Source organism: Phycomyces blakesleeanus (genome assembly GCF_001638985.1).
Source record: "Phycomyces blakesleeanus NRRL 1555(-) unplaced genomic scaffold PHYBLscaffold_1, whole genome shotgun sequence".
Classification (NCBI taxonomy): Eukaryota; Fungi; Mucoromycota; class Mucoromycetes; order Mucorales; family Phycomycetaceae; genus Phycomyces; species Phycomyces blakesleeanus.
In genome coordinates this window covers 3,474,476-3,485,216 of record NW_017265134.1, presented here as the reverse complement: position 1 = coordinate 3,485,216, position 10,741 = coordinate 3,474,476, and the positions used below count along the sequence as shown (strand labels likewise).

General features: G+C 41.1%; 4 protein-coding genes across 4 annotated transcripts in view; 1 reads left to right on the top strand and 3 right to left on the bottom strand.

Annotated features, from left to right (window-relative positions):
- Positions 1-2,041, bottom strand: part of PHYBLDRAFT_161939 (hypothetical protein) — a gene marked incomplete at both ends in the record, with an annotated part of 5,412 nt that extends 3,371 nt beyond the window's left edge. The window contains 3 exons of the mRNA XM_018434536.1: positions 577-889; positions 943-1,232; positions 1,825-2,041. Coding sequence (XP_018299367.1) covers positions 577-889; positions 943-1,232; positions 1,825-2,041 — 820 coding nt within the window. The remainder of the gene's footprint in view (positions 1-576; positions 890-942; positions 1,233-1,824) is intronic.
- A 1,038-nt stretch (positions 2,042-3,079) lies between these two features.
- On the bottom strand, positions 3,080-4,029 carry PHYBLDRAFT_138871 (hypothetical protein; the record flags this gene model as incomplete). The annotated part of the gene is made up of 4 exons (XM_018430098.1): positions 3,080-3,138; positions 3,238-3,545; positions 3,617-3,897; positions 3,934-4,029. 4 exons carry the CDS (start codon positions 4,027-4,029, stop codon positions 3,080-3,082), a joined length of 744 nt encoding a protein of 247 aa, XP_018299366.1.
- A 4,282-nt stretch (positions 4,030-8,311) lies between these two features.
- On the top strand, positions 8,312-8,948 carry PHYBLDRAFT_103143 (hypothetical protein; the record flags this gene model as incomplete). The annotated part of the gene is made up of 2 exons (XM_018427755.1): positions 8,312-8,565; positions 8,768-8,948. Coding segments are annotated over 2 exons (435 nt in total), but the record flags the coding sequence as incomplete, so codon positions are not given.
- A 686-nt stretch (positions 8,949-9,634) lies between these two features.
- Positions 9,635-10,212, bottom strand: PHYBLDRAFT_178895 (hypothetical protein; the record flags this gene model as incomplete). Its single annotated transcript, XM_018438059.1, has 2 exons — positions 9,635-10,051; positions 10,141-10,212. The coding sequence occupies 2 exons, from the start codon at positions 10,210-10,212 to the stop codon at positions 9,959-9,961; spliced, it is 165 nt and encodes a 54-aa protein (XP_018299364.1). The 3' UTR covers positions 9,635-9,958.
- Between the last annotated feature and the right edge of the window lie 529 nt (positions 10,213-10,741).

Sequence of the window (10,741 nt, the reverse complement as noted above, 5' to 3'; positions counted from 1 at the left end):
TCACTAGAGCGTCCTTCCTCATAGTAGACTTGTAACTAGTTACATTTTCTCCCCTCAAGTACCCTACGTGTCACTAGTTACGAGTCTACTATGAGGAAGGACGCTCTAGTTGAACAGCGTTTATGGCCGGGCTACTAGCTAGTAAGGGTTATATTCCCAATTGGAGGCGTGGTAACGAGGGTCAATAAACTACTCTTAAGATAATTTTTTCTCAAGACAATATATCTGCACTCAGTATTTAATTAGGGGCGTCAAATAATATTTATGACTAGGCGTATGGGGATGGAATCAGTTGTCAAAATGAGATAAAATGGGAAAGACTTTTTAACGAGGTAAAAAGGTTACTTTGTTAGTCTTCACTAAACTTCCTCTGATAGCCGCCTCCTATGCCAATTTCGTTCTTCCTACTCTACACCCACTTTAGTCTCCTCTCGTCACTTCTCACTTTCTCCGCAGTGTGGCGGCCACCAACCACCACGCCCACCATTTCATCCTCCCCAACTTGGCTGGTCGCCACTCTCTGCGGGGGAATCCAAGGAGGTGTTTAGGCCTTGAATGGTATATGACCCACTTTACTTGTCCGGGGGTATATCGGCACCTTCTGCGGTTCATGAAGAGGGGGTTGACCAGCAACGAGGACCTCGGGTATCTGAGCTACATCGTCGACCGGCTCCACTGTGGCTGCGCTTGTCGCCTGTTCTTGCTTCTGCTCCACCGTTCCTGTTTCCCTCGCCTGTACCGATAAGGTGGGTTCCTTGGCCTTCTCCGTGTCAATGCGCGTCTCCGACTCTTGTCGTCGCACCTTCTTCCACGAATTTCTTCTTCGCCTTCCGGGACGGCTCCTTGGCACTCGTGGGGGCCACCCAACGCTTGAGCATATCCACGCTCCCTGCACCGTTCAATCGTTTACCCCCTTCGCCGTCCAACCAATACGTACCGTACCGGTTTACTTGCGTGACCACGAACGGACCCAACCAGGCATCGTCGAATTTCGTCGCCTTCGTCATTTCCCGCATCAAGACTTGATCGCCAACCTCGGACTTGACGGTTATGACCGACTTGTCGTATCGCTTCTTCCGTTTCTTCTGCTGTACCGCGATTCTCTCTTGTGCCAGAAGGCGGTACTCCTCCATCAGTCCGTGGATGACGCGGACTCGGCTTTCCAGAACTCTCTGCAAATAGACTTTCTGGAATTTCCGGACGGGGGCTGGCCACGATCGCGGCGTCCTCATCTCGTAACCATACAAGAGCATTGACGGACTGTAACGGGTCGCTTCAATGGGGATAGTCCGGATCGCTAATGCGGTGGCGTCCAAGTGTCGGTCCCAGTCGTCTTGTGGACCACGGTCTCGAACCAGTTTTGACAAGGTCTGTACTACGGTTTGGTTCATTCGCTCACACAATCCATTTACCTGTGGACGATACACTGTTGTTGTTAAATGCCGGCACCCTATAAGTTGCAGAAAACGGGCTACGTGCGCGGACAGAAAATTGGACCTTCGATCGGTCAACAAGTACTCAGGCACGCCAAAATCCTTGACTAAGCATCGGAACAGGAAGTCGGCGGCCGTCTCTTCATTGATGTCAGGTACAGCAGCCATCACCGGCCAACGAGTCAGGTAGTCAACCGCCACTAGAATGTACCGATTTCCCTTATTGAACTGAATCATGGGGCCAATGGAATCACACCCTACCATATAGAACGGACGGGTGGGCGGCGGAATGGGATGGGCTTCTTCCTGCTTGATACGGGCTCTCTTTGCTCTCAATTGACATGCCTCACAGGCCTTTACTACTTCCTTGACTTGGTCGAAGAGTTGGTACCCCAGTGTCCCTCCTCGTGGACCTCGGTCACCACTCTGAGCATGTTCTGGGCATGTAATACCTCGGGACCTGGCTCCCCCGTCGACCTCTTAATGTGCAGGCGGTCTTCTACTGCCACATACTTACGACTACGGTTACGCAGTTTCTTCTTATTTGGCGCTGGGCAGTCCTCTGGATACTCCCTGCGAGACAGGTAACGGTTGATCTGTTGATACATTTATAACTCCATCTCGGTGCTGACGATTGTTGTGTCTTTGTTTGGGCTAATTCCATTTTGTCGCTGCGTTTGTTGTTTTTGTTGTCGCGAGTGCTGGAGTTGATGTAACTGTTGATTTTGCTCAAAGTAAGTGTGTTGGAGAAGGCGGCTCGTCCTTCTCAGAATATCGAAATCATAGTAAATGTTGTCTGCGTTGAAGTGTTGGGGGGGGGGGGGGGGGGGTTTCACCGAATGGACATGCGCAAGAGAGTACTTCAGGTTGAATAGTAGCGCATCAATGTACTCTTCAATCTGTTGCCCTCTTTTATATCTTCACCCTCCTTTGACGTGCTCCGAATTCATGCTTCATCCCGCCTAACTGTGCATCAAGCAGTCCGACGATCCACATAAATTCTCCGCAACCTCTTCACTCTGGGCCACTCCTGCCCCTCGCATACTAGTCCTTCATCGTTCGTCTAACTACTTCCTACTAGGTATGCTGTAATGACTATGGGTAAATGGGTTTGAATTGAAGGCCAGTTTAGGCAACTAGACGATGAGACAGAAGTTTGAGCTTAAGAAAGATAATCTTTTATTGAGAAGAAGTGATGGGTGTTTATATGAGTAGAAGACGGGCAGAGATACAGACAGAAGATAATAGAGAAGAATATTATGCAATCGCATGTACCTACTTGCAGTACATCCTATCGGAGGTACAATAATTTGATGTTCACACAACAATGCTGCTATTCTATTCTAATGATTACTATATGTTTTTTGTGTCTATACGATATATTATTATTATTATTATTGTTATTGCATTAGATTTTTCTTTTGTTTTTGTATTTTGCATTAATTTTCTTTTCAATATACTGAAAACATATTTTCTCTTGAACAGTACAACTCACACCTTGTTAAAACATATAAAATATTTGATTTTGTACCATTTGATTGATTTGAACTATCGAACACCAACATATCACCTACAACGACAAAGACAGGAACAAATTAAACACACACCGAAAACACCTAATTAGCACCACCTCCGGCAGCAACAGTTCAGTTCAAATTATAAGCAGTCTCGAAGGAAGCCTGGGTGTAACAACCGTCACCGGTACCTAACCGTTGATTACAGATCCGTAGGGTCTGTTAAAAGTTATGATTCGCATCATCTTTCTTGTAGTGACCGGACGTGGCGATTACTTGGTTACTCTTACCAGGACCAGGAGCAGTCGAACCCTCGGCTGCGTTGCTTGGACCAGTTCTCGATTCAGCTTGTTCAAAATCGAGTACTTGCAGAAGACCAGTGCTCTGGCTCGGCCAATCTACTACCGAAAGGTCAACGAATGCCTCATTACCAGGAAAACTTTTTGCCTGGCCAAACAAAGCTTCAGCATCGTACTGACTCAACATGCTAGTAATCGCAGCTTTGGCGAATCTACGGCCTTCAGACGTAGAAAAGTTTTGACTGGCAGCAACACTCAGAGAAACACGCAGTTTTCTCATGCTGATCCAAGCGTGGTTGCTAGCAAGTATAACATTAGTAGTATAAGTATTCCCGTAACTCATATGACTTGTTGCTGATGTTGTATCTACGGAGCCACCAAAACACTTGAGAAGAAATTCGTGGAAGAAGAAGGTGCGACGACAAGAGTCGGAGACGCGCATTGACACGGAGAAGGCCAAGGAACCCACCTTATCGGTACAGGCGAGGCAAACAGGAACGGTGGAGCAGAAGCAAGAACAGGCGACAAGCACAGCCACAGTGGAGCCGGTCGACGATGTAGCTCAGATACCCGAGGTCCTCGTTGCTGGTCAACCCCCTCTTCATGAACCGCAGAAGGTGCCGATATACTCCCGGACAAGTAAAGTGGGTCCTACACCCACTTCAGTCTCCTCTTGCCACTTCTCACTTTCTCCGCAGTGTGGCGGCCACCGACCACCACGCCAACCGTCTCAGACCGCCGAGAAAGACCGGCCGACCGCAACTTTGTGAACGCCTTATACATTTACTTCCTAATTTGGTTGTGTATAATTCGTGTGTAGAAACTGCTAGAGATGCTTTAACTTTCATAGCTATATCGAGCTTTGACTGTAATGAAGATTCATTCTTTTCTCAGGAAATTAGCATAAAAAAAAAGTCTAATATCTTTTGGTGATGTTCATAATCCGCAAAATCGATTATACTTCATCATTCAAAAAAAAGGTCAAGGGGAAGTTTTGTTGTTGTTGTTGTTGTTGTTGGTAATTTCAGTTCTCTTTCTTCGCCATTTTGTTTGTTTTTTTTTGACATCGTAGACCTATAGTTTAGTACAGTTGTCAAATTATTTCTCAATAATTGATGATTCATCTAAACGTCGATTGAGAAATGTATTCGATGGCTTTCTTCACTTAACATGTCTATCTTTATAAAGCAAAAACAAACAAACAAACAAACAAACAAACAAACAGAGTCTTTGTGTAGAGCCTTTGACAGTTTACAGCCAAATAATAATAATAATAATAATAATAATAATAATATATATATATACATATATATCTTTTGGCTCGTTTTGTCATTCATTCTTTCTTTTGTTTTCTGTTCTCTATACTGAAATAAAGTTCTTTTTAATGCAGATTCCATATGTGAAATGAGAATAATAAGGAAAAAAAGAAAGAAGAAAGGAAAAGTAGAAAAAGGTTATTTTTCTAATTTTTTCCCCCAAGTAAGTAAAAGAGCAAGCCACCGTTCTTAGTGACGCGAGTTCTACAGGCAGCATTATCTCAAAGGGAAAAGAAAAAGAAAAAAAAAACAGGATTGATTGCATTTTATATAAAACTACTTGCATTACTTTATCATGGCCGAATCTTCACTAGAATCTAACATGGCTTTGGTTTCAAAGTATGATGTAGAGAAGGATCGTCTTTCAAAATTACTATTTCAAGCATCGATGCTGGTTGGAAATCCTCCACCAGAATCTCAAGGTTGTTATTTCTTTTTTCTTTTCTTCTTCTTCTTTCTCTTTTACACCTTGAGATTATCTGTAAATTCCAACCTCTAAGAATGAAATCAACAAACGGTCAAGATATCCGTAGATAGACAGATATCTTTTGTCTTTTTTTTTTTTTTTTGAAAATGCATAATAAAAATTCAAATGAAATAAAATTGGAATCAAACCAAACCGAAAGAAACTTACAGGTATCTTGACAGACATTAGTTTGGAACAACAGCTGAGTGCTCGCCTGAAGCAGCTGAAAACAAATGATGGTCAAGAAGAAGAAAAACAAAAAGAAGAAGAAAACGATCCACAATATGGATTTGTAAGCGAGTGTTTGCGGTTATTGACAGAAATCCAAATGACCATGCTGTCTGTGATAGTCGAAGGAGGTGAGGGAATATAGAAATTGTATTAGATTGGATTTGGACTGTATCGAATCGACCACTATATAGTTGAATATGAGTGGACTGTTGTGTGAGGGTGTGTGTAAGGGATAATACATTTTATAGCATTTACACAATGTAAATCCTATTATTATTATTATTATTATTCTTGTATCATTTTTCATATTATTTATTTAAAATCTGTGCATGTGTGCATGTGTGCGTGTGGGCATGTGTGTTTGCTTGTTTGCTTGTTTGCTTGTTTGCTTGTGTATGTGCATGTGTGTGTAGAGGGACAAGTGTCCACAGACCGGGACCTCTTGGGTGTGCGTGATTTACGCCTCTTGCACACACTCCTCCAAGTAATTGTGTCGTGGGGAATATATCCTTGCTTTTCTCCCGGCGTAGGAGTACCTCTTTCTCGTCGTGTCAAATCAGGCTACACAAACCATGGTTAGTTGAATTGTATAGGAACCCCAAAAAGAAAGAATAGCCTCATCATCATCACTATCCTTCTTCTTCTCCCCTCAATCCCTGATTCATCCCATCCCATGTCATACCATTCATTCAAAGGCTTAACTAGCTTAAATAGAACTACTTGGCCAGAACACCAGTTCTGACGAAAAGGCATCCCTTCCACCTCTTGAAAGTACACATCGCTTAATGGACATATCCATGAAATTGGCCAATCTGATCATAAAGTCCGAGGAGGTTCCGGCCAGTAAAGGCTATACAACTGCGGCCTCTATTATAACAAGCCGTCATTTGCCAGACATTTATGCTGCACTATTACAGTTAGCATATGCTCCCTTATCTGCCTATGCTCCCCCAAAGACACTAGACCAAACAATTCCCCACACTAAAGTTCCTGCCAACCCCGCCAACGTGAGTCCTGCTGTTGCTGCTGTTGCATCCAGTAAAACAACCCCTGGAATTTCGCGCCAGGAAAAAGACAAGAGTGCCCGTGTGTTTATGTGGCTATTCGAAAGGTAAACTCATAATATAAATCTAAATCTAAATCGAAAACAAAAAACAAAATGATAATTTATGATTCTCTCTCTGTATATATATATAGATCGGATGCTTATCGTGCAATGGAGTCTTTGATGCTTTTGTTAGGCACATCTCCCCTTCATCCCGTACCAGCATGGTTGAGGGGAATATGCGGTCGGTTCCTTTCGAGAATCATATTGAGACCGAATGGTGTTTCTATTGTATTGGATTTTACAGTGGGCGATGTCGACCAAGGTATTTATATAGTCTTAAATAAATAAATAAAACTTATGTATTTTTTTTGTTTGTTTTATTTTATTACTATTTGGGGGGATGATCGATAGTCCAATTTGCTCAACTGGAAAAGATCTCCAAGCTTATTTTATCTGTACCTCAACAGATGCCATCTGTAGAGGTATTTTTCTTTTTTCTTTTGAGGCTGTCAAGTATGAGTGGTGATTATTAACAGTTGTCTGTATCTGTTTCTGTAACCTCTTCTTCTCTCTCTTTTGACCTATACCCCCCCCCCCCCCCTTGTATTATTATCGATATTATTTTTGGGTTTTGGTTGGCAGAGTTATTACGCCGTGATTGCTCCACAACTGCTTGTGCTACTAGAAGGAACCGTTCGTCACTCTCAACAAAAATCCCCTAGAGCTCAGGCTATTACGTTTGTGATCGGAAGAATGATTATAAAACACACCGATCTGGCCAAAAAGTACATTGTCGACAAAACTGTGGGGTCTCTGCTGACCTACTGGAACCAGACAGAATACGGCAAGCCAGACGTTTTGGAAAATGGGGTCGATGCACAGGTGGTCATGACAGAAGACGATTTACGGACGGTACTGTATACTCTGCATTGTGTGATGGTGGGAGGCGAACCTTCGCCTGTTGTGATCCAATCATTCTTGGACGGTTTGATCCCGATGCTCTATCATCTTTATGAATTCAGTACTAGATCCAAATCCAACCTGAGAGAAGTCGTGTTGGATTTGCTGACCACATACTTTCGGATCACTACTACGCGAGAGGCCATTGGCGACTTTAAACGTATCCTGCTAGACAAGACAGATTTGAGTAACTCTCGTGTTGCTTACTTTGGACCAGGACCCACAGGAGGTGTGGTACTCCGATTGAGAAGGTAACAAAACCAAAACCCAAAAAAAAAGGGGGAAAGAAAATAAAAAAAAAAAGAGAGAAACTAATAGAATTTTTATTGTACATCAAAGATTCCCTAAAGAAGCGTCTTCAAATCAGCTGTCAATTGATCCAAAAGTAATGGTTGAATTTCTTCAAAGGATCGATAGTCCAGATTTGTGTGGAGATTTTTTTGTATTCTTGTTGAGTGAATATTCTGCAATGCAGTCTGTTTCCCAGGATACAGATCCAAAGATGTAAGTTTGGGATTTCAAGCATTCTATATACTTACTTGTTTATAGAATTTTAATGATACTCCATTTGATTATGGGGATGTTGGATACTCTGGGTCCTGAAATCCTAAAGAATCCTACGCAGATTGTAGCGTTTGCGAGTAATGTAGTGACAGAACACGCTGATCGGATAAGCAAACCAAAGAATTCATCTAAATCAGCACAGTCTAGCGGCTTCCCAGACTTTTCCAACATTGTGAGTCATGAAGATAGAGAAGCGATTGAAGATATGCATGATGAGACATACACAGCCAAAGATGATTTTGAGTCTCTTCTGTTGGCCATTCATCTTATGAGGGCAGTTATTCATGGTAAATATATTAAATAGATTGTCTTGTGAATTAATAAAATAACAAATTAATGGTACCTTTTCTTTGTATATCTTTAGAAAATGACGAGCTTAGTCCACAAGCCGTACAACTTTTGGAATCCGGTCTTGGACCATTGCGAATACTCGAGAAATATGGCGGCGATGATGTGCAAGAATCAGTGCATGAGGTTATATTGGCCGTGACTTCTTATCTGTCCGCCCAACATTTATTGGGTCCAAATAAGAGTGGTAGTCAAGACAGACAGGATTCAAAGATCAAGTACCGCGAGGCAATGAAGGCCTTGCAAGATGACCTTTTACCAGTCAGAGCGCATGGGATTGGGATGCTAAAGGAAATGGTTCTTTCAAGGGATCCATTGGTAGCTTCGGGTTCAGGATTGGACAACGTGCTTGACCTCTTTGTGCGACTAGTCCAAGATGAAGACAGGTAAAAAAAAATTTAAGAAAAAATGGCGTGTTACAGTGACTCGCATTCCACCCCTTGCCAATGCTGGTGTTAGTGGTGGTAATGATGTTGCTGTTGCTGCTGATGTTGCTATTGCTATTGCTGCTAATATTAATGCTAATTTTGTTATATATATATATATATTGGGGATTGTTTGGTTTTAATATTAATAATTATGGTGCAGTTTTATTTATCTTAATGCTGTAAAGGGATTGTCTGCCCTGACCGATGTCCATGGTAATGAGATTATTGCCAAGCTCGGTCAGATCTACAGTGATGAGAGTCAGAAATTGGAGAATAGATTACGAGTGGGAGAGGCACTGTTACAGACTGTGCAACGTTGCGGGGATGCACTCGGCAAATATGGTAATATGAATCGCGTCAGGAAAAAAAAGAATAAACAATAATGTATTAAATGATACTTTTTTTTAAAATGTATATATGGTATTATTAATAGCCTTGACGCTTATTCGACCTCTGGAGACAGTATTGGCTCGGCGTGGGGTAGATGACAACCTGAGGGTATCTGCATTGTCTATTCTAAGTATGGCCTGTCAGACGTGTCCTGTTGCACTCACAGGACAAATGTGGGAACTCACAGACTGGGTTCTTAATATTCTGGAAATAGAAAAAGCACCAGAAATCAGAAGAGGTAGGGCAGAAAGAAAGAAAGAGAGAAAATATTACAAACACAATGGCGTTTATCCTAATGCTAATAATGAATTTGTTTTTATTTTGCTTTTGCTTTTAAATGAAAGCTGCCATTGTCTTGATAGTTTCATTGTTTCGAGGTATGAAATCCCAGACGTTGTATGAATATCCGGCCCAAAACCTTAGGAGAACGTACCGTACACTAAGATACGCTGAGTCGAGTGATCCGGATGAGTTAACCCGCTATCAGGCTAGAGTTGCCTTGAGTGACCTAGATGTGATCATGAGAGGAGAATTGTTTAGAAAATGAATGGGTCACTGGATTGTTATTATTATTATTATTATTATTTAATTTATTTATATAAACAATTGACCAATAAAATAAAAATAAATTTGAAATACATTTTATTTTATTTTATTTTATTTTATATAAATATAGATATATAAAGAGGGTGAAATGAAGAGGAGGGTGGGAAATATGCCGAGAAAGCTTTATATACTTGATGAATTTACACTGAAATGAGGGATAAAGGTTGAAGAAGAAGAAAAGGTATACACATAAAATATATATAAATAAAAGTAAAAGAAAGAGATATGTTCATATCTGTTGGTGGTGAAGAGAAGAGGAAATATGATACTAAATGATATGATTTGATATGAGATGATATGATATGAGATGATATGATATGATATAATATGAGATGATAAAGGTTGATATCCAGCTTTAGTCTTCAGTGTCTGATTCGCTGTCGAGCTCTTGAATATTGATAGTTAATGTCCACTGAGAAGGGTGTACTCCATTACGAGGGCACTCGTCCTGTCAGAAATAAAAGAAGTAGGTAAATGTCAATAATGTTAAATTAAATTAAATTATTTTATTTTATTTTATTTATATACATAGCTTACACTGTGTTGAGGCATCCAATGACCGCAAAGTTCACATGTAGCAGGGCAGACAATGGTGGGGAAAGGGAGCATAATTTTTGAAAGTGAAAAGAAGAAGGAAAGATTAGTGAACAAAAGATGGGTGGTATTTATAGTTTTTTATTTTTTTATTTATTTTTTATTTATTTATTGCCTTAAATAAATAAAGAGATATCAAAAAGCCTGCATCAATATTATGTCTATTGCATAACCTTTATGCACGAGGCAAGGCAGACAGACAGTGAGAGAGAGAGGGGGGGGGGGGGATTAAAAGGAGGAAAGGGGGGGAGTCAAAATAATAAAAAAATAAAAAATTAAAAATAACTAAAGAAAAATAAAAAAAAAGGGGGGGGGGGGGGGGGAAAAAAAAAGGACCTTATTTTTCCTTTCCCCTTTCCTTCCATTAAAGGGAAAAAATTTTTATAAAACTTGTTCCGGACCCTAAAAGAGCCCAAAAACAAACCCTTTCCCCACCCTGGGGACCCCAACCCCTTTCCCCCCCTCCCCGTTGTTACCGGAAAAAAAATAATAGTATATATGGGTCCGTTGAAAACCCTTGGTTTTCCTTTTTTTAAAAAGAAGA